Genomic DNA, 25942 nt, shown 5'->3' with positions numbered 1-25942 from the left:
TGGGAAGGAGTGAATGAATTCCTTGTTTTGCTTTGCTTCCATGCGCAGCTTTTGCTTTACCTGTTGAACTGTCTTTATCTCAACCCATGAGTTACCTCACTTTTGCTCTTCCGATTCTCTCCCCCGTCCCACCAGGGGGGAGTGAGCGAGCGGCTGCGTGGGGCTTGGCTGCTGACTGGGGCTGAACCACGACAGTCCATTTTGGCGCCCAACATGGGGCACAAAAGGCTTGAGATAACAACAGATTTGATTGGAATCTGCTAGATGGAATTTATAGCGGTTATTGCTGTTTAGCTATTAATTGGCAGCTTTTGTGCTTGCTATGAGGCTTGCCTGACTTACTGTATATACTTACTGTATGCCTTAAACTCTAGTGCGCATTAGTGGCACTTTTTGCTTTCGCTGCTTGCTGTACTGCTGTACTGCTTATCACCTTACCCTGCCGGGCCTGGGAACGTTCTGATAACAGCCATGGCGATGCACCTGCGCTGGCAGATGGCCAGGGCCCAGCTCCTGTTTCTGTGCTGCTGCACTGGACAGGCTGGAACTCCAGCGTGAACTCGAGTCAAAGGGACTGTGACCTGTGGATGAGTCCATGTGGGAGCAGGACACCCCAAAACATCTGTGGCTGTGTATAAGCCCATGCCAGAGCAGGTATATCTCGAAGCATCTGTGGCTTTGGTTATGTCTGTGCCACAGTAGGTATACCTCCGAGGCAACTGTGGCCCAAGGATATATCCATCTTGGGGAAGGTACCCCTTGAAGTGTCTGTGGCTGTAGATGAGCCCTTGCTGCAGCAGGTACACCTTGAAGCATCAGTGGCTGTGCATGGCGTCATGCCAGAGCACCTCAAAGTGTGCGGCCATGGATAAGCCCACAACGGAGCATGCCTACTTCTGGAGGGGCTGCAGCCATGGGGGCAAAGCCATGTTGGAGCAGGCTTACTTCTGGAGGGACTGGAGCCATGGGCAAAGCCATGTTGGAGCAGGGTTTGGAGGGACTAGAGCCATGGGCAAGGCTGTGTTGGAGCAGGTTTACTTCTGGAGGGGCTGCAGCTGTGGGTAAGGCCATGCTGGAGCAGGCGTAGCTCTGAAAGCATTGAGGCCCATGCAGACGGCCACGCTGGAACAGGCGCACCTCAAAGCGACTGTGGCTCTGGATAAGTCCATGCTGCAGCAGGCGTGTTCCTGGAGAGACTGCGGCTGCTGAATAAGGCTCCACTTGGAGCAGGTACAACCCTAAAGGACCACAGTCTGTGGATAAGTCCAAACCAGAGCAGGGGCAAGGGGAGGCGTTCATTACAACGTTAAACCTGATGGTCTGATCCAAATGGACCAGGGGTGGAGATTGTAATGGAAATACCTTTAAATTGCTCTAACCCAGGATTTGAGTTACATATAATGGAAATTACTATAGCAGAAACCCCTTGCTGCTAGCCAGGCTGGGAGCAGTGGGAGGAGTTCATTGCAATGTTAAAACCTGTAACCTGGCCCAAAGGGTCCAGGGGTGGAGACCATAATGGTTCTACCTTTAAATTGTTGTAACCTGTGATTTGAGTTGCATGTTACAGGAATTACCACAGCAGGAACCACCTGAACCAATGGAGGACAAGCCTTTCAAGAAGCAGTGCAAGTGCAGCAGTGACCCGACCTGAGATGGCTTTGGTGCCCAGTAACTCCACGCGACACACCACGTCTCCTGTCCTGCGTGACCACAAGAACAGATGGAGACCAAAGCTGTGGACTAAATGATATCTGTGTATTTTATCAAAGGATGGGAAGGGGGCGGGGGGCGTGGAGGTTAATGAGGTTGTATTGGATAGTGTGGAACCTGAGCATGATGTAAATTGAATGGAATAAGGGGTGGATACTGTCCTGGTTTCAGCTGGGATAGAGTTAAATTTCTTCGTAGTAGCTAGTATGAGACTACGTTTTGGAGTTTTGCTGGAAACAGTGGTGATAATGCAGAGACGTTTTAGTTGTTGCTAAGTAGCACTTACACTGGTCAAGGACTTTTTCAGCTGCCCGTGCTCTGCCGGGTGCACAAGGAGGTGGGAGGGGGCACAGCCGGGACAGCTGACCCCAACTGACCAAAGGGATATTCCATACCATACGATGTCATGCTCAGTATATAAAGCTGGAGGAAGAAGGAAGGAAGGGGGGACATTCGGAGTGATGGCGTTTTTCTTCCCAAGTAACTGTTATGCGTGATGGAGCCCTGCTTTAATGGAGATGGCTGAGCACCTGCCTGCCCATGGGAAGGAGTGAATGAATTCCTTGTTTTGCTTTGCTTCCATGCGCAGCTTTTGCTTTACCTGTTGAACTGTCTTTATCTCAACCCATGAGTTACCTCACTTTTGCTCTTCCGATTCTCTCCCCCGTCCCACCAGGGGGGAGTGAGCGAGCGGCTGCGTGGGGCTTGGCTGCTGACTGGGGCTAAACCACGACACATCGGTTTGATGGTCCCTTGGCAAAACACAATTTGGGTGTTGGTGGAGCTATGCCACTTTCCCTGGGTCTGTCTGAAGGGACAAGGGAGCCTGGATGGAACAGCTGGTTCTTTTCGTTGCTGACACAGACAGGTCAAGTCCTGATGCCTCTGCTCTGGTCTGTATACTCAGGATGTGATTCCAGATAAGTTCCTGTGCAAACTCTGGGCAAAGGATTGGGTTTCTGTTTCAAAGCCTGACCACAATCTGGAGACAGTCCAGCCGATGGTCTCCAGATGCAGAGGATCCCTGGGGTGGCTTTTCAGAGGAGTAAAGCATCTTGGGGCTGTGCACACCCCTCTTATGTCCCTGGTTTTCCACTGTTACTGACGGTAGGCTGTCAAGAAAGTCAAAGTCCTGGCCAGAGATGGGTTGTGGCCATGCCTCTACTTGAAATTCCCATAGGTTTCAAATAAATTCAAGTAAATGAGGGCTAGTTCGTAGCAGAGCCCATACTGCTCCTGTGGACAGAAGGATGCACGTGAGAACCTTGTATGCCAACACCAGCAGTGGAAGGGAAGGCCAGCCTTGGCTGCCCAACACTTCCTAAGCAAGCCAGGTGCAGGTACAGCCCACCTTTCCCCTCTGTGTTCCAGTAGCTGAGAGCTAGGCTACCCTAATGCTGGAGACAGCTAGTCTCAGAGGGAGAGCCAGCATCCATGGCAGGAAGCATCTACGGCTCAGTCCCATCCCGGCTGCTCATCCTATGATGCCCTCTAGCACCTAGACCAGATGGTGCGGTAGGTGCAGGACAGGCACAGGAGCACCCTCCAGTGCAGTCCCCCTGCTGAAGAGGCTAGGTGGATCAGAAAGGGGCATCTCAGCCGCAGGGTGCTTCAGAGCCCATGTGGTTCTGCAGAACCTGCCCCTGAGTGAGTGGGTATGTCCCAGCAGCAGAAAACAAGGTTTTTAGAGGTTTCAGCTGTCCCTGCAGCTCCCAGGATGATCTGAGCATAGAGGTGCTAGGGCAGCTGCTGGGACAGTACAGGCTATTGCTCCTGCTCCTGTGTTGCTGTCCTGGCTGGGTTTGAAGTCAGCACATACCACATCTTTAATCAGCTGTCTCCGCCGCCTTTTCAGCATCCTCACAGCCTGGGATACATCCACCAGACCCTCACTTTGGATCTGCTCACACAGGAAACTAGCAGCACAGAAGATTCCGCTCCGGCTGGCACCATCCCTGCAGAGGAGACCAAGGGGGGAGTCACTTGCCCTAGCATCACCTGGCAGTGCTGAGCCTCAGAGGTGTACCACTAGCCACACAGTCTCTCAGGATGGTCATGTCCACAGATCCTGCACCCTTCCAACCTCCACAGGGAAGCCTTATCCCCGAACACGGCTGAATTAATGCCCATATGCCTGCTCTTCACCTGAGCTGAGGACGTTGCTGTGACCCAAGTTTGTTGACGCAGCCTGGGCTGAGCCAGCTCCATGTCACAGCTGCTCCTCCGAGAGACATCACTCACCAGCAGGTGACAAGGATATGTCCATCTCGGCTCTGCCGATGGTGTGTCTCCACCTTCCCTAGCAGGCTGATGATGGTGGCAGGGTGAGGGGGAAGACGCTGCTGCATGGGCCAGTCCTTCAGTTGCCAGAACAGGACTTGCAGTGCAGACTTCTTGGGCTACCAGGGAAGAAAGGTGAGTTGGGCAGAGAAGAAACCCACTGGCTTCATGGAGAGAAGGGAGAGACAGAGTGTGTAGTCCTGGCTCAGCCACACACGCTGGATCAAGGGAGCAGCTCCACAGTGGCATGACCCATTCCCAGACTCTGCCCTTCTTTGTTGAGTGCTCTGAGACTGGCAGACAGATAGAGCACAAGATAAGAGCTGACCACCAAGTGCAGCTTGAACTGATGCTGGTCCAGTGCTCAGCTACCTGTAATAGCTGTCCCTATCATGAACTACCACCAAGATGCACAGACTTTATCCATGGCTGCTGTCCTCCAAGTTAGAAAGGTACACAAATGCACCTCTGCCTGCAGCCTCACCCTCTTGAGGCTAACCTCTCTCCCAAGGTGAAAGGCTCTGCTCTGGCTAGTGTCCTTCCAGGACCCCATCAGATCGCTCTCACCATTGTGGCCTCTCCCACCCCTATCTGTGACTTTGACCCCAAATCAAAGCCCACTGACGCTGGAGCCTGGCTGGTCCTCCCAGGTCTTGCAAAGGCTATTCTCAAAGGCCTTCACCATCTCTGTGCAAAGGGCCTACCTGCTGGCTGTTGGTGAGGGCAAGTGTGCAGGTTGTAAAGTCATCTCCAGGCTCTTCTGAGATCAGGTGGACATGGAAATGGCCGTAGGTAGCTTCTCCCTGGCTGGGCCAGAACTCCACATATGTCTGTGGGGGAGACACTTGAGTGATCACACACAGTCTTGACCTGCAAGCGTGGCAGAGCTCGGCGCCTCGCCTGGGTGTGCTTACACCAGACCCTTGCCCACAAGTGCACATGGCTGCGCTACCTGCCATTTGCTGGGGATCAACGCACGGTGCTGCAGCCAGAAAAATAACACTGCTGCAGAGGGGACACCTGGACAGGGGTAAGCAAAACCTGAGGGATGATCCCCTGCTCTGAGACTGTGGAGACCCCACTGCTGTAGTGCCATGGTGTTGAGACCATCCTCAACTCTCCCAGGTGGAGCCCACAAGCTTGCGGTGGGCTCCTGCAGCAAGCAGGCTCTTGTGAGAAGAGCTGTGTGGGCGCAAAGGTAGAAAGCACACTGCCCAGCCTCATGGGGAGCCAGGAGAGGGGAGGGCTGCGCATGGGCTGCTGACCTTGTCCAGCTCCTGGAGCTGGTTCAGCACAACCACTGATGTGCAGGTGTAATCCCAGACCAGAGCCCAGAAATCCACCAGTGTGCTGGAGAAAGGTAGCTGCGTGACGATGAGTCTGTCCTCCTCAGTGTATGTCTGCAAAACACACCAGGGCGTTGGGGTAAGAGGTCACATAACCCACCCGCTGAGAGCCTGTCCAACAGCCAGAACAGCTCACCGCCTCCCTCCAGCCAGGGCTCTGCAGGCTCCAGGGCAGAGCCCAAGGAGACTCAGGGCACCTCAGCCCTGCCCAGAGCAGGCTTGCACCCCACTGCCCCCTCAGCTCATCACACCTGGGCTCTGCTGCCAGCGTACAAAAGCCAGCAGCTGTGCAGCAGCCTACTGAGTTGATTGTGCAGACAGGGCTTAGGCTGATCACGGGGGCCACCTCCTGGTAGCAGGGCCCTAGCTGCTGGAAATAGTCACTGCGAAGAAGCCCCAGGGCTGGGACACCTCAAACCAGGGTGGCATGGTCTACCGCTGCCTGGAGCAGTGGTGCCCGGGGGGGAGTCTCTGCTGCTTCTGCTGGGGCTGGAGCCTTACGTTGGCAAATATGGCATTGATGTAACCTGGTGAGCCATCTGCGTTCAGCGAGGACATCAGAATGGGCCGGCAGGAATCCGCTGTGGAGGCAGGGAGCAGAGAGAGAAATGATGAGCCCTCCTCTCCCCGCACAGAGGCATGGGGCTTTCCCTTCAAGCAGTAGGGTCAGCATGGCTTCCTGTGGCATGGGCTGGTGAGGCTTGGATGAACAGACACCCCCAGACCCGTGGCTGTGACAGCTCAGGGCTGCCTCACACAGAATGTCCAAAACCCTGTGTGTGGAGACACAGAGGCACAGCAGGTCCACCCTCCTCCTTGCTCCCTGATGCCTCATCTGGACTCCTCTTCTGGGACAGATTAGACCTGGGGAGATGCTTATCCAGGTGTACCCTACAAATGTGTGCCTCCAGCAAGCCAAGAAAGAAGCAGGGATGGGGCCTTGCTCCCATGGAGGGATCAGCCTAATCTATGCTTATTACTACCCAGAAAATGGTGAGTGGACCATGGGCAGAACCTGCCAGTGGCATGGTGCCTGTCGGGGGAAAGTAGCAGGGCAGCATCATCCTCCCATGCTGCTCTCAGGTACTGGGTTGCAGAGCAAGGGTCTGCCCAGCCCTGCTAGCGGTACCTGGAAGGATCCCTGGCTTGCGGTTCTTGGGCTGGTTGCTGGGTTTCTCTGCTTCTCTACATGGCAGGAGCTGGAACAACTCAGAAAACTTCTGCAGGGTCTGTAGGGATGATTCAGCCAAGCAAGTCCTCCCTGTCAGCTCCTCCCCTTCTTCAGCCACCCCAGAGATATTGTCCCCATCTCTGTCCCACTGGGTAGGGGAGCAGTAGTGGGGAGGCACCACAGACCAGCCTCCGCAGCACCAGACCCAGTGCACCAGATCCTGGTGGTACCTTGAACTCCTTCTCAAGGACTTTGTTATTCCTTGAGGTCTCAGCTTCTTGAAGGCAGTGGACATGGCGGGCGATGCTCTCCACTGGGACCCCTGTGCTGCCGCAGAGCAAGGCTTCGAGCAGAGCCTCGTACAGGAAGGTGTACTGCTCCTGCATGAGGACATGGGCCAGCTGCACAGTCTGGAGCTGCTCCATGAGGAGCCCTGGGACTGCAGCCCACCAGCTCACTGGCATCGACATTTGCCTGGAATGAGCCAGGTCCATCCTTCACCTTCCTACTGTGGGGCCCTCAGGCCAGACACCTCTCAGTGCAGGCAGCCCTGCTCTGAGAAACAGCCAGCAATGGCAACAACCCATACAAGACCATCTTCCTGTGGTTTAATGCTCCCTCTCAGACCAGGCTCCTGCTCTGGGGAAGGAAACCCAGAAAACCAGTGAACTAGTTAGTCCTACAAGCACCTGGATGGTCCTGTCCAACCTAGTTTCCTCCAAAGGGTCCCAGCACTGAGACCATGGTGACGTAGTCCCTCAGCCAGGACTTTGCAGTCCAGGAGATGCCACGAGGACAAACATCCTGAAAATCGGAAGGAAGTGTGGACTCTTGTTCATGCTCCTTGTCTACAAGACAGCCCTTCTATACCAGGATGACTGGTACATATGAATGCTGCTGGCATCTCAGAGGGTCTCAGGGCAACATGGATCCTGACTAGCTTTGGACACTGCACTGAAAACAAGATCCTGCAGTCTCCATCACCTGGCAGCTCCAGACCCTGTGGCTAGATCATGAAGGGCATGGAGAGTGTGGCTTTGCATGCCACATCCCTGGGAAGGGTGGGAAGCAGATCCACATCCTGACAGTATGCAGGGAGCAGGTAACACTCCTCACCTTGGTCTGAACCATGCTGACTCGCTGCTCCCGCAGCTTCTGCACGCAGTGAAACACATCCACCTTCCCCTCAGCCTTCCCCATCTTCAGGAGGAAGTCCAGGGCAATGAAGGTACCTGTCCGCCCAATCCCTGCACTGAGGACACAGAAAATCAGGGGTCAGTGCTGCCCTGGCCAGACTTGCCCCAGCACCCAAGCACTGCCAGCCTCAGCACCTGCAGTGCACCAGTACAGGTCCAGCAGATGTTTCCAGCACCCTCTTGTTCACCACCTCCACTAAGTACAGGAGCCGGGCAGGGTTTCTTGGGATGCCATGGTCTGGCCACAGCAGATAGTGAAACTGCTCCACTACTCTTGGGAGAGCACAGCCTGCCTGAAAAAAGGGAGACATTGCTGGGAGCAAGGATCAGGAACCAATGTGGAAACTTGCATGAAGTCATTGCATGCCAACAAATAGGGAGCAGTGGAGAAAATCACTTCAGGTGGGCACCAGCACACAGTGTTCCCTCCAGCACTCCCACCACAATGACTGCTCCACTACAGCTCATCAGACAGCAAAGGACAAACTGACCCAGCACAGAGCTGCACAATTCAATTTGTTCTCTGCTTCCCCATGCTGCCAACAGTGAACTCAGAGCAGTACATGCAGCTTGTGTCCCAGAAGAAAAAAATTACAGTGTAGAGTCTTTCCATAGTCACCTAAAAGCCCAGGCTTCCCCAAATAAGATACTTCCTGAGGCTGGTACTGCACTGATATCAATGTAGTAACTTTGTTACCAGCCCATCATGTAATTTTCCCTAAACATCACATTCAATTGGCCTGAACTAATGAAGTGCTATGTCCTGCCACCAGGAGCTCCTGGAGATTTACCTTTCAGCTATACTTTGCTCTGGGCAAGACAAGAAAAGACAACAATATGCATAACTGCAATTTCTTTATATTGTACCTTTTTCCCCCTCTTTGTAGCTCCTTCAGTTTCTGCTTATTATCTGAGGTATAACTTCAGCAGAAGTACCCATCTTGAGAGATGTCATTATCTAAGTTATCTTAAGCCATAAACTATCTGTTCAGGTTTAGGAGCTGTAAGTGACCGTGGAGCTTCTATGTTGACCCTCTGCAGCTTGACCCAGGTGACAGGCAGGCACCTGCCCCTTCATCCTGGCTGTACAGAGATGCCATTTTATACCCTCTAACTGCTTTTATACCCTTTGTGGTCACCTCATCCAAGCCCTCTAGGATGCACAATTTGCCCATGTGCATCATCAGTCCAGACTCAGCTGGGGCGGCCACTGGAGCTGACCAATTGCCTTTGCTGGTCACAGAAACGTGGGGGCAAAGCCCTGGCATGGCATGCAGTGATAGCAATGCTGACCTGTCAATGCTGGAGACCAGGCAGGACTCCTCACAGAGTCTCTTGGCTGACAGCTCTCACCAGCTGCTGAAACCTAAAAGCATCCTGCATCCCCATTTCAGCCACATGCCAGCCTTACCTTCTGCAGGGAGAAGATGCGTGTGACAAGGCCCGTGGTGGTCCTTGTGTTGTTGAGTGTCACAGTGAAGTCCCCATAGACCTGCTCCTGCTCTGGCCAATACTGCTCGCACTTGATCTGTCAACAGTGGTAAGATAGCTAAGCATGAGCAACCTCATGAGGGGAGTATTGCAAGCCAGCAGTGGTGTGGAGCTGCTCTCTGCCCTCATTGTCAGCTGTATTGGGAGCAAAGCAAAACAAAGCAGGCAAGGAAGCCTGGGCTCTGGGGAGGCCCAAGCTGAGCACAGGCTGAGATTATTTCTCTACCTTGTTCTGCTCCACTAAGTCCGCCAGCATCACAATGACCGACGTCTTCTCCTGCCAGACCATCTGCCAGAAATCCACCACTGTCCCAGGCAAGGGGCCTTGGGGAGGAAGAGGAGAGCCCTGTGCCAGTGTCCCAGCCATTGGGGTATAGCAGCTCCCAGGCACAGCTCAGAAGCTCCCAGGCTATGAGCAGCCCTGGGCTTCCCTCTGCCTGGGGACTAATGCTGCTCAGCCTGGGCACAGCAGCACCTAGCAGGGTGTGCGGGGCACCTTGGATTCATCACCCAGGTTAGAAACTGGGACAAGGAAGTGGGAAGGCAGGTAAGCCCAGGGTACACAAGGAATTCACTGCTGCTTCAGACCCTCAACACAACCTTGAGCTGCTCCCACATTTAGGGTCCTATTTCCTGAAAAGCATTTCTGCAGCTTTGCAAAGGAGCCTGAGACCTCCTTACCACATGCTGCACAGAGCAGACTAACCCATCCCAGCTTTGCACCGTTGGAAGGAGCCTGCCTCCAAGTGCACTGAGTGCAGATGTGCCAGGCATTTGCAGATTTGTCCCTGTCACACCAGCTGCCAAAGGTAAGAAGGCAGGCTTGTGGGTGGAAGGACCATGTCCCCAGCCTGTGAAGTGCAGGGACCAGCTCCAGCTGGCTGCTGCCAAATTGCCACCAAGGCCTTCCATGCTCTGCAGCGGCTGTAACCACCCTCCAAGAAAGAAGCCCAGGAAATACAGGGACCTGGACTGAGCCATTAACAACTCTTAGACTGCTGTCCCAGTTCCCCACTCCCCAAAGTGCTCGAAGCAGGGACTGGCATCTCCTGAGCATGAGGCGTGGGAGCACCCACCTTGAGCTGCAATGAAGAAGCATGGACTCCGGTAGCTCTGTGGGGGAGAGGTTCAAACAGCTCTGATCACACGTGTTAAACATTTAACAGGGAATGAAATAAAGGACCCATCCCCACAGGCACCAGAGCCCAGAGCCCTCTGCACAGTGTGTCCCACAGCACCACTTCTGGCCAGCACATAGAGTAGATACCCAGGGGCTGCGTCTTGGCTCCTGTCCCCTCGCACACGCCCCTTTTCGTTAGGGATGAGAACTGCACACAAACCCGGAGTACGCTAGGCAGCTCAGGCAAGATGTAAGGAAAGCAACATTCCAAGATCTCCTGGCACTTGAGGGCAGCAAGTGCCAGACCCTGGGGCCATCCATGTGAGCAGGATTGCCCTCACCCAGTGCAGCCAGGCACCTCTCCAACCCTGCTCAGGCACCTCTACGCTGCCCAGGGCAGGAATTCCTTGCTACCTACATCCACGTAGCTGGCATTGATGTAGCCATTCCCCGTGTTGGAGTGCTGCAGCACCACACGGCAGTGATCATCTGAAAGAGAAGGGAGGTAGGAGTTGGTAGACTGTCTCTTCGGGGCAGCAACAAAGTGACTGTTTATGGAGGGGGTTGTAATTTAGGAAAGCCTGGGACTGTCCGCTCCCTCCTCAGCAGCACTCCAGGCCTTGGGGCATGTTCAGAGGTGAAGAACAGCTAAGGAGATGAAAGATGACATGGCACAGCGTGAAATGCAACATGATTTTGGGGAAGACTGTTAATGCAATGGCCAAATGTCCACACCATGTGGGCCCAGAGGAACTTTAAGTTTTGATAGAAATGGAGTCATTCCCTCTGCTTTCCCACAGATAGCCACCTCTGGATGGGACATGACAGTGGTCAGCAATGACTAGCAGCAGCAACAGGAATACCATGATGAATGATTAAGCTTGCAGGGAGATTTGAGGAGCAGAATACGGATTCTCCAACTGGGTATAAAACACTGGGACCAACATGACAATTTTGGAAAATCCTGCTGGCTTTCAGTGGCCACAGAAGATGAGATGAGGAGCTCAGCATTGCTGAATAGGCAGAGGGGCACCTACACCAGCCCAGCACCCTGTACTGCCCAACCACCTCCAAGTGCCTGAGCCAACCCTTGGAGAGCTCTGCTTACATGGGATGATGCTTTTGTAGCGGTTCTTGCTCTGATTGCACAGCTCCTTCCCGGCATCACAGGGATACAACAAAGTGGAGGACAGTTGCTGCAGGGGAAGAAGAGAAGCAAACTCTGCATTGGCACATGTTCTGAGGCTGGCCAAGGCCAACTGCATCACACACTCAAGAAAGGGGTGAGAACTGGGTGGCCAGTGCAGCCAGATGGGAAAGAAAAGCTAAACCAGACCTGATACTCTCTCAGACGCCCAGCATCACGCCTATCGACTGATTCATCCTCTGTCTGCTCTGCCTCTATTTCTGCCCTCTTAAACCTCTTCAGAGCCTCCAGCAGTTCCTCCACTGGGATCTGTGTGTTCATCTTGCACACACCTACGGAGACCATGATTTTAGAGGCCAGGAATTTAGCATGCATCTGATGTCTGGCCCTGGAGCTCTGCAGCTGGGACTGAGCTGGAATTGTGGTGGTCAGGATACCACCAAACCCTAGACTGTCCCTTGCCATGCAGGTCCCTTTCTCCTGGGAGGTGTCCCTTTCCCCATGCCAGCCAGCTCTGATCCCCTCGTTCCGGTAAGGACCTTACAGAACCTGTAAGCACCCTGCCTGTCCATATAAGGCATGCAGGGCCTCTGCTCATACTGCACCTCCTCGACATCTTCGCAGGGGGATAGTGCTGTTGTTCTCCGCAGGTTTTGACTTGTATTTTCGCCTGCAAAACAGCAAGTCAGGCCCATAGACCAGAAGAGAGAGAGATAGAGGAGAGGTTGCTGCCCATGTAACAGCCCTGCCTCCCACCTTGCTTTATCTCAGGGTGCACTTGGACAGTCCCTGGCAGCGCAAGGCTGGATGCCGCACAGAGAGCAGGAGAGGTAAGGCACATACTGACCTGAAGAGCACAAAAAGCAGCAAAATCACTAGTGCCAGGAGTGCAATGACCAGGGCTACTGCCACAACCACGGGCATCCTTGCCAGGAGAGGCATCGGCTCCTGCCCTGCAACCAACACAGCCCAGACTCAGGATCCCACATAGCCTGAACCAGGCGTGGGGAGATCCCACAGGGCATGGAGTGAAAAGTATCTTTCCTCATCCTCAGCCACAGACTTTGTGTTTGCAGAATAGTTAATCTGGTGCAGAAAGAGTAGGTTCTCACTCGGTGTGATACTCTTCAGCATGGGCCCTGTCACGTTAACCGCCCCAGGTACAGCCAGAGCCAGGCGAGCTGATTGCCTTTCTGGGGTTGTTCATGCATCAGTGAAGCAGTGGGACTAAGAGGCAGTATACAATGACAGCAGGGATGATCCACAGTGTCCAGCTGCCATTGGTGCCACACCTGCCCAAGCGGCCTGAGGTTGACCAAACCGCATCTACCAGAGATAACCTCAAGATCCAGAGAAATTCCATAAAGATGGAAGTAGGACAATGATAAACACCACCACTGTCACGCTCAGCCAGATCCTCTCCACGGTAAGTGGCCAGGCTGGGGAAAGGGAAGATGCAGGAGAGAGGCTTGAGCACATGGAGCAGGGAGACCACTTACCAAGAGAGAAGCTGTAGCACACACAGGTGAACTTCTCTGCCTGTTGGAAGAGGTGGGAGGGAAAGCTCAGGCCGCCCCTGCCCCACTGCCCATACTGGGGGAAAAAGCCTCACGGCCACCAAACACCCCAGCTGTGGCCAAGGAGCCCGGGGACAGTGTCCTGCCAAGGCAGGTGGGCTCTCAGCGCAGGGGCTGGGAGCAGAGCCCGTACAGCACTGCCGCTCACCATCAGCAGCCAGCCCAGACCCCACCGAGGAGCCCATCCCCAGCTGGCAGCGTCCCTGGGGAGATGGAGCCCCCCGCGGTGGGTACCTGCTGTGAGCGGTGGACGAGGCGGAGAAGGGCCGTGTAGTTGGAGCCCGGCTGGAGGGCAGCATTGTGGTAACCCTCCCCATGGGTCCCGTCACCCAGCACAAAGTCTGTGGGGGCGGTGAGGTTGAGCACGGCGGCCGTGTAGGTGTCAGGCTGCAGGCTGGCGTTGAAGGACTGCGGATCCCCCAGGCAGGCGCCTTCTACCGCTGTGCCGTTGTGCGTCGCAGCCACGATGAGCTGGTGCTCCCTGCAAGGCAGGGTGGTGAGAGGGCTGGGGGAGATGGGGATGGGGAGAGAGGGATGGAGGCAGCTGCAGGCAAGCGCTGCCAATGGGGAAACCCATCTCGGCGCTGCGGAGAGCAGAGCTGCCGGGAGCTGCACTCACCTCGCCGCCTGGGAGGGTCGGGCAATGGGGCGGAGGGGAAGCACGGCTGTCCCTTGAGATGGGGAGATGTCGCGGACACTGCGACAGCTGGTGTCGAGAGGGTGTGGGGTGTCTGGAGGGGAAGGCCCGGAGCATGAGACTCAGCAGGCAGCACGGCGGGGGCTACGGAGGGAGCAGGGGCAGCCCCGGGCAGTGCAGGCTGCAGAGCACAGCTCCTCTGTGCCCAGGCTCCTCCACGCCAGCCAGAGGCCATAGGGCTGGGGACAGCGAGCTGCCTCAGCCAGGGCCCAGGCCATGGCCACCCTGGAGGGACTGGGACACAGCAAGCCTTACCTGAACTCTTGGTCTGAAACTCCCACAGCGATGCAGCCCCAGCTCCGGCAGCCGTGAGTCCCTGCATCGTCACCACGTAGCTGCTGCCGGGGCTGTGCTCAGGCAGCGGGTGCTCCGTGACGGAGCCGCTCAGCCGCAGCCGCTCCATCTCCAGGAAGCGGCCGTCCCGTGTGCTCCTCGTCGTGATGTTCAGCTGGGGGCAGGAGACAGAGCTGGAGGGCAGCAGCTGCCACCTGCCCTCCGGGAACCTGCCCACAGCACAGCGAGGCAGAGCAAAGCACCCCTGCAAGCCTCCCCTTCCCTGCGCTTGCCCCAGTTGTGGAAGGCTCCCAGAGAGGCACCAGCAGGAGCCTCAGCCCCATGCGTGGACCTCACGGCAGACGAGGGGAGGAGAGGAGGAGTTTGGAGACAACACTGAACGCGTCACAGCGGCTGCCTCTTGAGCAAAGGGCCAAGCCTCCGTGAAGAGTGGAGGACAAGCAGGAGGCCGCTCCTTTGAGGAGGTGTCTCTAGGTGGAATGAGCCCGAGGCCAGGACACCGGTATGGTATTGCAACACCGCGGGCACTGTGATGGCTTTCCCCACAAGAGGAGCCCTGAACTTCCCTTTCTTCCTGTGCTAGCTTGGGCTCCAAAGGCTTTGTCTGCATGAAAAGGGGATGACAGTTCCCACAAGGGATACAGGTGGAGGATCCCCGTTTGCCAACGCATCGTCTGAATTTCTCCTGAGATCTTGGGCCGGCCTCACTGCTGTGAGGGTCTTCATGGAAAAGACATCTTGGGAATATGCAAAAAAGGAGCTAACCAAAACCAGAAAACGGCTTCTTTTCACAAACAGAGGTGTGTGGGAACAGGAACCAGCTGGAGCAGACCCACAAGCAACGCCGTCAGGGCCCCTCTTTGCTGGTTTCTCCAGGGAAGAGCTAAGAGGGGCATGATGAACCAGCGTGTCTGCAGCCCTGTCACCCCACTGAGAGGCCTGTCCACAAAGAAGGCATAGAGCACACTGGTAAGGGTCTCACCCTGCCGCAGTGCTAGAAAGCAGGCCTGCACTGTGGGTAACGCCCCAAACCCACGGACAAGGGAGGTGCTTCTAGCCAGGGAAATGCAAAGGAACAAAGCAAGTCTCCCGGAAAAGGGTTTTTCAGAGGACGCCTCAAACCACAGGCTTCCCTGTTGCAAGAACCAGAAACAAGCACGCAAGAGGCACAGGAAAGAGTGGGAGGCCACCCCGGCAGACACATCACCAAGTGCTGCACACTGAGCTGCAAAGTCTGCCAAACCCCAGTCAGCAAACCAAGCGGGGAAGCCCAGAGGGGAGGGAGCACCCACCACTTCTCTGGGCAGCGCCACAGCACGAGGAGTGTTGAGGGTGAGGCAGAAAATGCTCGTGCTCATCACAGCCAGGTGTTCACCCGGAGTGGCTGGGAAGTGCCGGCCATCACGCTTTCCTTTCTCCGCTCTCCCCCAGGCTGCCCGCACAGAGCTCCAGGCAGGGAGGCGCCTGGCAAGGTGAGGGGGACAAAGAGGAGCCCACAGTTCCCAGGTACCTGGTATCCAATGATCTCCCCTTTGCAGGAGGGCAGCGCCTGCCACCGGAGGGAACCCGTGCTGGGATCCAGCCACAGCTTCTCTGGTTTGTCGGGCACTGGAAGCACAGGAGGATGGGGTCACACGTGGGGCCAGTGAGGATTTGTCCCCCACAAAGGCTGTACTTATTGCAGCAGCAGCAATGGTGTCATGAGGAAGGGAAGAGTGAGGAGGGCATGTGTAGTTCTCTGGGGTCCTGCGCAGCCCCTTTCCCACAGGATCCGAGCAGCTCCAAATCCAAGACCATCACTGCAGGGAGCAGATGCTCAGGCTGAACTGCCAGGCAAAGGGGACATTCACATTTCAGGTAGAACATACCTGTTTCCTTTGTCCTGAGAAGCCGTGTGTACAGGATCGTACTGGGTGGCAGGGAGATGGTGACACTGTAGACAGTGAAGGGCTGCAGAGGCGGGCAGGTGAATGTTCCCTCCTGGCCATGTAGCATCTCCTCTCCCTTCACCTCCTCAGCCTCACAGGGAGGGGAGGAAGGCCCTGCCAGACGGCACGTGGCCCGCATGCGCTGGCAGGTGTCAGGGAGCCTGCACGTCCAGTTCAGTTTGATGGTGGTGCTGGAAATCTCCAGGGTCTCAGGGAGGACCTGGAGGACCTCTGTGAAGGAAACATCACAAGATGGTCACTCCCTTCCCTTGGCCTCCCAGCCTTGCAAGGGTGCTGCCGTTGGGCAGCCCTGCTCCCCACCCAGCCGGGAGGCAGGGAAAGCGGGAGGCTGAAAGTGGTCACTCCAGGTCTCTGGTAGGGGAGCACAAGGAGTCTGGACAGGAATGAATGTGGCTGGCTGTGTGGACTGCTATTGCTCAAGGCAATTTTCCCCACCGAGTCAAAACTGAGGTCTGCGTGGGTCCCAGCATCTCTACAGTCCAACAGATGCAGCTCTTAGAAAGACCTAACCCTTTGTTGCTCTCCATAGACCCCAGGAGAAAGGTTCCTTTTCCCTGGCAGTATAGTGAGAGATAGAGCTCTAGTACGCTACACGGAGTAGCCCTCCTGCACCACATCCCCAGGAAGGGGATGAGGAGAAAAAGGGCCCCACGCTGCTTCCCCCAGGCCTCACAGGAAAGGCCAGGAGGAGCAGGACCTCGAGGGACTGGGGCACCCACGATGGCCTCGTGCTATGCTCAAAGCTTGCACACTGACTGAGGGACCAGCATTTGAGCCTGGTGCCTTGAGGCATCATCTGAGAAGACAGGGCTATTCCGTGCCTTAGGAACCTGTCACATAAAGTCAGCAGAGCACTCAAGGGGGCCAGACTGGATACCCTGAAATCTTGGTCCATGCATGGAACTGTTTCTAGGGTGGGGGTGGGTTACAGAAGCACCATCCCCTCTCCCTCCCACAGACCTCCCAACCTACCCATGCTCACAGCTGCCTGCAGGGAGCCAGTCCTGAGACCTCTTGCCATGGCCCAGGTCTCAGGGCACTCAGTGAGCTGAGGAGCAGCAGAGGACTCTTGTTCTCAAAACTTCAGGGACCTCTCACCGGGTTCCCAAACCAGCCCACTACTGCCCTGTTCTGCCTTGGAGGGGACCTCAGTGCCCCAAGTGGTGAGAAGATGGTGCCAAGCCTTTGCCCACCATGACACAGAGCCTGGAAAGGACCAGACTATGGGGAGCAAGCTGTGATACTCACAGCTGCACGGTCTGAGAAGGCACAGGCAGCAGAGCCCTCTGATCCCCCTGCCCCAGCCATGATGCCATGCAGACCACAGCCTCCACCACACACAGCTCTCCCATGCTTCTCTTCTTTGTGCACATGCAGTAGCCAGTAGCCCTCAGGAGGACCCTTATCACTTTCAGCAAGGACCTCCCACCAACTGCTGAACCACAGGCGGGGCTCAGAGCAGGCTCAGGGGCTGCCTCCATAATGCCTTCAGCAGCACCTACCGTCTCCCCAGGCAGGCAGAGAGCCTGAAACCTCCTGTGCACGCACAGCCTGCCTTCCCCTGCTCGAGAAGGGCCGAGCGGGGCAGCCAGCAGAGCTTCTGATGCCTCCCTTACCCATGCACCTCACGTCGGACTGAATGCGGATCCATCTGCTGCTGCTGTCCCTTCCATGCCAAACTTCCCTGTATGCAGGTTTCCCATAGCTGTTGGAACGGACTTTCCTCGAACATTTGATGTGGGTGAAGGACGGCTGGAAACCCTCAGGGCAGCTCAGCATCACTTCTTCATTCTTCTTGTAATTCTCCTGGTCTGGTGCCAGCCGGAGTCTTGAGTCCCACAAAGGCCTTTGGCAGGTTTCTGGCAGAATGGGAAGTGGGTGTTATTTGGTCTTGGAGGTGATGAGGTGGGGCAGGGGTGGGTTGGTGGGAAAGAAAACCCCAGCAATTCCTAAAGCCCCTGAAGGGAGAGGGAAGGTGGCATGTCCATCTGCCAGGGTATGACCTCTCAGGGAGGCTTGCTGGGAGGCTGCTCTCCTTTTGTACCACAAGTGTGAATAATGACTCATCCATGAACTGCCTCCGTGCACCCACTTCTGTCCATGGACACTCATAGCCATCCACTGTAGCCTGCAGTAAGGTGGTTCCCATGTTGTCTCTCCCTGGCCACCTCCACTGAGAACTGGGCTGCCAGCACATGGCCATCCCTACACTCAGCATAGCTCTGTCCCTGGCTGCGGTAGCCCCATATCCCCATCCCCTGAGGGTGGGCATTGCTCCTCCCTGTAATCTCGCACAGATTCCAGCCCCAATGCCAAAGGCTGACCCAAACTGAGGCACTCAGGGCTTCCTTCAGTTCCCTCCACTTCAACTCCTGGGCTGCAGGAGATGTCCCCAGGGTCCCTCAACTGTGTCAGCATGCTGGGGGCCAAGGAGAGCTCTGCACTCCAGGGTGGCACCTGGAGGCACATCAAGGATCACGGCACCTCTGTGAGCACCTCAGTTCTGTTCTGGGATCCTGCCCCAGGCCCTAGCATCCATCTGCATGGCCCCATGCTTGGCACCTCCACTGGGAAGGTCCCACCCACCCATGAAACGCAGGCTGGAGCCCTTCATGCCTAGCACTCTGGCCTGGCCTGACATGGGCAGCTCTGTCCACTGCCGCTCACCTTGATCCCCAAGACCCTCCCTGCTGGGACCCTCGGGGACTGAGGCTGGCACCAGTCCCCTCCCTGCAGAGGCTCCCCTGGAGCCCCGGGGCAAGCACAGACTGGGCTCAGGGGCTGCCTCCATAATGCCTTCAGCAGCACCTACCGTCTCCCCAGGCAGGCAGAGAGCCTGAAACCTCCTGTGCACGCACAGCCTGCCTTCCCCTGCTCGAGAAGGGCCGAGCGGGGCAGCCAGCAGAGCTTCTGATGCCTCCCTTACCTATGCACCTCACGTCGGACTGAATGCGGATCCATCTGCCGCTGCTGTCCCTTCCATGCCAAACTTCCCTGTATGCAGGTTTCCCATAGCTGATGGAACGGACTTCGCTCGAACATTTGATGTGGGTGAAGGACGGCTGGAAACCCTCAGGGCAGCTCAGCATCACTTCTTCATCCTTCTTGTAATTCTCCTGGTCTGGTGCCAGCCGGAGTCTTGAGTCCCACAAAGGCCTTTGGCAGGTTTCTGGCAGAATGGGAAGTGGGTGTTATTTGGTCTTGGAGGTGATGAGGTGGGGCAGGGGTGGGTGGTGGGAAAGAAAACCCCAGCAATTCCTAAAGCCCCTGAAGGGAGAGGGAAGGTGGCATGTCCATCTGCCAGGGTGTGACCTCTCAGGGAGGCTTGCTGGGAGGCTGCTCTCCTTTTGTACCACAAGTGTGAATAATGACTCATCCATGAACTGCCTCCGTGCACCCACTTCTGTCCATGGACACTCATAGCCATCCACTGTAGCCTGCAGTAAGGTGGTTCCCATGTTGTCTCTCCCTGGCCACCTCCACTGAGAACTGGGCTGCCAGCACACGGCCATCCCTACACTCAGCATAGCTCTGTCCCTGGCTGCGGTAGCCCCATATCCCCATCCCCTGAGGGTGGGCATTGCTCCTCCCTGTAATCTCGCACAGATTCCAGCCCCAATGCCAAAGGCTGACCCAAACTGAGGCACTCAGGGCTTCCTTCAGTTCCCTCCACTTCAACTCCTGGGCTGCAGGAGATGTCCCCAGGGTCCCTCAACTGTGTCAGCATGCTGGGGGCCAAGGAGAGCTCTGCACTCCAGGGTGGCACCTGGAGGCACATCAAGGATCACGGCACCTCTGTGAGCACCTCAGTTCTGTTCTGGGATCCTGCCCCAGGCCCTAGCATCCATCTGCATGGCCCCATGCTTGGCACCTCCACTGGGAAGGTCCCACCCACCCATGAAACGCAGGCTGGAGCCCTTCATGCCTAGCACTCTGGCCTGGCCTGACATGGGCAGCTCTGTCCACTGCCGCTCACCTTGATCCCCAAGACCCTCCCTGCTGGGACCCTCGGGGACTGAGGCTGGCACCAGTCCCCTCCCTGCAGAGGCTCCCCTGGAGCCCCGGGGCAAGCACAGACTGGGCTCAGGGGCTGCCTCCATAATGCCTTCAGCAGCACCTACCGTCTCCCCAGGCAGGCAGAGAGCCTGAAACCTCCTGTGCACGCACAGCCTGCCTTCCCCTGCTCGAGAAGGGCCGAGCGGGGCAGCCAGCAGAGCTTCTGATGCCTCCCTTACCCATGCACCTCACGTCGGACTGAATGCGGATCCATCTGCCGCTGCTGTCCCTTCCATGCCAAACTTCCCTGTATGCAGGTTTCCCATAGCTGATGGAACGGACTTCGCTCGAACATTTGATGTGGGTGAAGGACGGCTGGAAACCCTCAGGGCAGCTCAGCATCACTTCTTCATCCTTCTTGTAATTCTCCTGGTCTGGTGCCAGCCGGAGTCTTGAGTCCCACAAAGGCCTTTGGCAGGTTTCTGGCAGAATGGGAAGTGGGTGTTATTTGGTCTTGGAGGTGATGAGGTGGGGCAGGGGTGGGTTGGTGGGAAAGAAAACCCCAGCAATTCCTAAAGCCCCTGAAGGGAGAGGGAAGGTGGCATGTCCATCTGCCAGGGTGTGACCTCTCAGGGAGGCTTGCTGGGAGGCTGCTCTCCTTTTGTACCACAAGTGTGAATAATGACTCATCCATGAACTGCCTCCGTGCACCCACTTCTGTCCATGGACACTCATAGCCATCCACCGTAGCCTGCAGTAAGGTGGTTCCCATGTTGTCTCTCCCTGGCCACCTCCACTGAGAACTGGGCTGCCAGCACACGGCCATCCCTACACTCAGCATAGCTCTGTCCCTGGCTGCGGTAGCCCCATATCCCCATCCCCTGAGGGTGGGCATTGCTCCTCCCTGTAATCTCGCACAGATTCCAGCCCCAATGCCAAAGGCTGACCCAAACTGAGGCACTCAGGGCTTCCTTCAGTTCCCTCCACTTCAACTCCTGGGCTGCAGGAGATGTCCCCAGGGTCCCTCAACTGTGTCAGCATGCTGGGGGCCAAGGAGAGCTCTGCACTCCAGGGTGGCACCTGGAGGCACATCAAGGATCACGGCACCTCTGTGAGCACCTCAGTTCTGTTCTGGGATCCTGCCCCAGGCCCTAGCATCCATCTGCATGGCCCCATGCTTGGCACCTCCACTGGGAAGGTCCCACCCACCCATGAAACGCAGGCTGGAGCCCTTCATGCCTAGCACTCTGGCCTGGCCTGACATGGGCAGCTCTGTCCACTGCCGCTCACCTTGATCCCCAAGACCCTCCCTGCTGGGACCCTCGGGGACTGAGGCTGGCACCAGTCCCCTCCCTGCAGAGGCTCCCCTGGAGCCCCGGGGCAAGCACAGACTGGGCTCAGGGGCTGCCTCCATAATGCCTTCAGCAGCACCTACCGTCTCCCCAGGCAGGCAGAGAGCCTGAAACCTCCTGTGCACGCACAGCCTGCCTTCCCCTGCTCGAGAAGGGCCGAGCGGGGCAGCCAGCAGAGCTTCTGATGCCTCCCTTACCTATGCACCTCACGTCGGACTGAATGCGGATCCATCTGCCGCTGCTGTCCCTTCCATGCCAAACTTCCCTGTATGCAGGTTTCCCATAGCTGATGGAACGGACTTCGCTCGAACATTTGATGTGGGTGAAGGACGGCTGGAAACCCTCAGGGCAGCTCAGCATCACTTCTTCATCCTTCTTGTAATTCTCCTGGTCTGGTGCCAGCCAGAGTCTTGAGTCCCACAAAGGCCTTTGGCAGGTTTCTGGCAGAATTGAAAGTGGGGATGGGAGGTGTTGAGGTTCAGCTGAGGTATGTGGTGGTGTATCAGCAATCCTCAGCAATTCCTAAAGCCCCTGAAGGGAGAGGGAAGGTGGCATGTCCATCTGCCAGGACATGACCCCTTAGCAAGGTGGGGCACTCTCCTTCTGTACTGCTCAGGAAGCATTGCAGGAGTTGCCAGCTTGCTCAGCCGGCACGACCTTTGTCTCTTGTCTCCTGACTCCTGCCTGGGCTGTCCTCTTCAACAGTTTGCATGGGCAACACAGCACCAAGAAGGAAACCTTGTGTACCTGCTGCTAAGCTGGGCAATGTCACAATCGGCTATTGAGGGTGAAGGTATGGAGGGGACATGGGAGAGCGGCTGCTGCCCCGCTTACCAATACATTTCACAGTGCTTTCAATGACCATCCAGGCACCTGTGCTGTTCTTGCCCCACCAGGCATCTCTGTAGACAGGTTCTCCTGAAACCACTTCTTTAACATCCCTTGCACATTTGACCTTGGGGAAGGATGGCTTGCGATTTTCTTGGCAAAACAGCATCAGTTCTTCATTCAGTTGTGGGTTTTTTTTGTTTGATGGAAACCAAATTTTTTTATCCCATTGGGGTTTTGGGCACCTTCCGATTAGGGAGGAAGTGTGAGTCCTTCTCTGGGACAGAGAATGCTCTGGCAGGAGAGGGACTAAAGACTGTGGTGTCAGCATTCAACACCATGTAGAAACCAAGGGGCCCCAAATGCAGTGTGCCTGGGAGCGTGTGTCTGGGCAAGGTGGTGATAAGGATACTGAGAAATAGGTGAACTGCGGGGCAGGATCTGGCATCCTCCACCTTCTCTATGGTCTGCAACTCAGGAATAGACTGAGAAGAGATGCAGGGACAGTGAGAAGGTTTCTGTCTCTCCCCATCTTGGAGACTGTTCCCAAGTGGGGCCCATCTCTGAGCTGTGGCCAAGGTGTCTCATGGAAATGGCAGGATGTCCAGGGTCCCTCCCTGGGGAGAAGTGCGTGTAGCAGGGAAGACCTACTGCTCCCCCACTTACCTGTGGTGCAGGTCAGGTTCATTACCACACCATGCCATTCGCCCTGAATGTTCTTCACCTCCCAAGCATCCTTTGAACCTGGAGACATCCCTTTTGCGCATCTGATCACAGCAAGGGGAGGAGTGTCCTCCATAAAGCACCTCAGTGTCAGCTCTTCATTGAGTCTGTAAAACCTCTGCTGTGGGGTAAAGAGAAGCCTTCCGTCCCACTGGGGCTTCTGGCATCTCTCTGCACAGAGAAGAAGAAGCAGACGTAAGCAGGATGGGAAGGGGCCTGCTGTGGGGTCTATTGCCCTGACTTTGACACTGTCCAGCTCCTTTGGTTACCACATTCAGCTCCAAATCCCACTCCTGCAGCCTAGAGCAGCATTAAGGGTGGCAGCAGGCCACCCCAAAAGCGGTCCCATCCATCCCTACAGACATGTAGGCTTTCCAACTCAGTCTCCATTTTGGTAAGGCTCACCAGGGACTGGGTTCCTCCTCAGCCTTCACACAGAGGTCCTTCCACTCCCACTACCTCAGCCATATGCCCAGGCACTGTTTGAAGACACAGAGCTTACAGTAGTACCCAGTGCCAAGAACCTTGCTCCTGCCTTTGAACCCCTCCCCAGGAACACAGACTCCTGGTAGCTGCCCCCAGCAAGGTGCTGACACAAAACGTGCCCCGGCACTGCCGGGACAGAGGGGAAAGACAAGGCACACAGGTCCCCGGTTCCTGGCCTGGCACCCAGGTGGGGCTGAAGCACAACCATGTCACGGAGGGTCTGATGCCAGCTCAGCACCCCGGGGTCAGGGTGAAGTGGGGCTGTGTTTACCCTTGCAGGTGGCAGTCGCGTTCCACAAGGCCTGGGTCCCACTGGAAATGCACCTGACCTGGGGGACCGACGGCACAGCCTCGCCCGCACAGCTCAGCTGCACCAAATCGTTCAAGGCATAGCTGCTCTGGTTCGGGGTAAACTGCAGCTTGGGGTCCCAGTTGGAGGGAGCTTTACCTCTGCCTGTGTGCAAAGACCATGAGGGAGAGCCCTGAGGATCACTGGGCTCTGGCAGCATCCTCAGGGGTGAGGGAGCCCCGTCCAGAGGAGTGCTGGTCCCCCTCACTTCAGAGATGAGCACGCCCCGGGATGAGGCCCCAGACCCCTGGTGCCTTAACCCTCCTTGCAGCCTCAGGTGCAGTGCGGGAGGGTTACCCGCAGGCCCTCCTGTCCACCCACATGCCGCAGCAGAATCCCAGCCAGAGGGATCCAGCAGCCCAGTGGATGCTGCTCTCTCCTGTGCCCTCTCCCCCAAAGGCAGGGGCTGTGGGAGTGCACCAACCCCTGTGAGTCTCTGCTGGCACCACCCACCTGCATTCCTATCATCCTGCTGGCCACTACCTGCTTACACCCACGTGCACTCTTATTTGCAGCAAAAAACCCACTCAAGTTGCCAATTTGCTTTTGCTCTCCAGATTACTCTTGTTATTCCTCTCTGTTTCTTGCCCATAATGCCCACTGGCTTCTAGGACTGGACACCTCCTGTCCCATATCCCTCCCACCCTCACACAGGAGGGGCAACACCCCCACATCTAGGTTGGCAGAAAGGGCTCAGCAGGGACTGCAGCTAGGTATTTTGCAACACGTAGACTGGGCAACTGATGGAAGCAATCTTCGTATATGCTTTCCATTAGTTTCTAGATAGGAGTCTTGCTCTCTGTCAGCATGGCGCTAATTTAGGTCTCTACCAGTTTTCATATAATAAGAAATGTACCTCTCTGTGAGCTCTCTTCACCCAACAGATTCAGCTGTAAGTACCCAAACGTTGTCTAAAATTACCAGGTTGCTGCCAGACAGGCAGAGCGAGTTTGCACTGCCTCCCAACACACACAAATGGCATTAGGAGTCATCATGAAACCATGATTGCTCAGCACTCCTCATGCAGCAGGACAAAAGACCACAATAGCTGCATCACCTCAGCCAGAATAAAGCCCCTGCCAAGTAAATGGAATAAAATCCCACCAGACAGGTACATTGCACAGTAATTATTTCAGGCAGGTGACAGCTACTCGTGAAGGCATTTCTAGTGTTTCATTTTGCATTTCAGGGCCCAAAATCTAGGGCCCTGTCTTGTAGAAGGGGGTAGTGGGATGCTGCCTCTACAAAGTTTATTCATCTATGGGGATCCTTCCAGCTTAGAGTCACAGGAGAAACGTGAACAATCATTGTTTGAAAAGAGGTTTGCAGGGCCTGACCTCGAGCAAGAGGCAATCTGAGGGAATGAAATCCCTCCAGTGGAGACAGTCCCAGGAGCTGAGGGGGCTGCGAGTGCTCACGAGCACAGCTCGCCTCTCAGACTGCCCCAGTCTTGACCTTCAGTGCCAAGGGGCATTGTTACTTTTCGTTTCATTTGTGCTTCTGTACCTCTTGGTAGCTGTTACAGTTCCCTCAGTGACACAAAACCCACTAGCAGCACAGGACATGGCAACCTGCCGGGCAGGAAACGAGGAGGGAAAGTGAAATTCTCCTTCATATGCAACCTGCTGACACAGGTGCAGATTTTGAGAGATATCTTGGACAATGTCTTCCTACAAACACCGATGCTCTGCTGGCAGGAGTAGTTGCAGCTGCACGCCAGAGCTCTGCATTGCTCCCTGCTCTTCCTGAGCCTCACACCAAAATTTTAGTGCCCTTCATGCAGCAAAGCATTTGCTGCTGATGCAACCACAAATGAACCTCTCTAGAGGTTTTTGCCGTTGTGTGGTACTTCTTTACAGAGGCCAGAGGTAATGCTATGTTTAGAAAGGCCACATCTCATGGCTGCTGCTTTAGAAGTGTAATACAGTGCAGACGTAGTGTAGCACAAAGCAGAATTAGTATTTTTTTTAAATTTTATGGTCTTTTTACTAAAAGTTAGAAGGCTGAATGTGCCTAATTTTTGCATACTGAAATTAGGCATGTTCAGCATTATACTAATTGTTGACAGACACTTAGGATTGATTCAGCCTTTCCTGTAGTTATGGGCAGCTCACTAAAGTACAAGTAAATAGGGGCTATGTAAGGGTCCCAGGCTGGAAACAGGTGTGAAGGGATCCCTTGGACTGATCTGGCACAACAGCCACATATTTCTGGCTGGGCTAGCCAC

General features: G+C 55.7%; 1 protein-coding gene across 2 annotated transcripts; it reads right to left on the bottom strand.

The window, feature by feature from the left end:
• Positions 1–1750: 1750 nt before the first annotated feature.
• Positions 1751–20456, bottom strand: LOC104045652 (receptor-type tyrosine-protein phosphatase alpha). 2 transcript variants are annotated; one of them, XM_064438394.1, is made up of 25 exons: positions 20217–20456; positions 15901–16191; positions 15543–15640; positions 13994–14186; positions 13661–13772; positions 13276–13522; positions 12964–13003; positions 12312–12417; positions 12070–12134; positions 11654–11796; positions 11426–11513; positions 10736–10806; positions 10274–10310; positions 9424–9521; positions 9118–9234; positions 7842–7999; positions 7627–7762; positions 6741–6890; positions 6469–6568; positions 5841–5920; positions 5259–5393; positions 4698–4823; positions 3955–4112; positions 3533–3668; positions 1751–2949 (listed from the first exon to the last, which is right to left on the bottom strand). In XM_064438394.1, the coding sequence occupies exons 1-25, from the start codon at positions 20377–20379 to the stop codon at positions 2875–2877; spliced, it is 3123 nt and encodes a 1040-aa protein (XP_064294464.1). In that variant the 5' UTR covers positions 20380–20456; the 3' UTR covers positions 1751–2874. The 2 variants fall into 2 exon arrangements, with proteins under 2 accessions (XP_064294464.1, XP_064294463.1); XM_064438393.1 differs by lacking the exon at positions 20217–20456 and adding an exon at positions 17598–17835.
• Between the last annotated feature and the right edge of the window lie 5486 nt (positions 20457–25942).

Source organism: Phalacrocorax carbo, chromosome Z (genome assembly GCF_963921805.1).
Source record: "Phalacrocorax carbo chromosome Z, bPhaCar2.1, whole genome shotgun sequence".
Taxonomy (NCBI): domain Eukaryota; kingdom Metazoa; phylum Chordata; class Aves; order Suliformes; family Phalacrocoracidae; genus Phalacrocorax; species Phalacrocorax carbo.
This window is presented reverse-complemented; position numbering and strand designations above follow the sequence as displayed.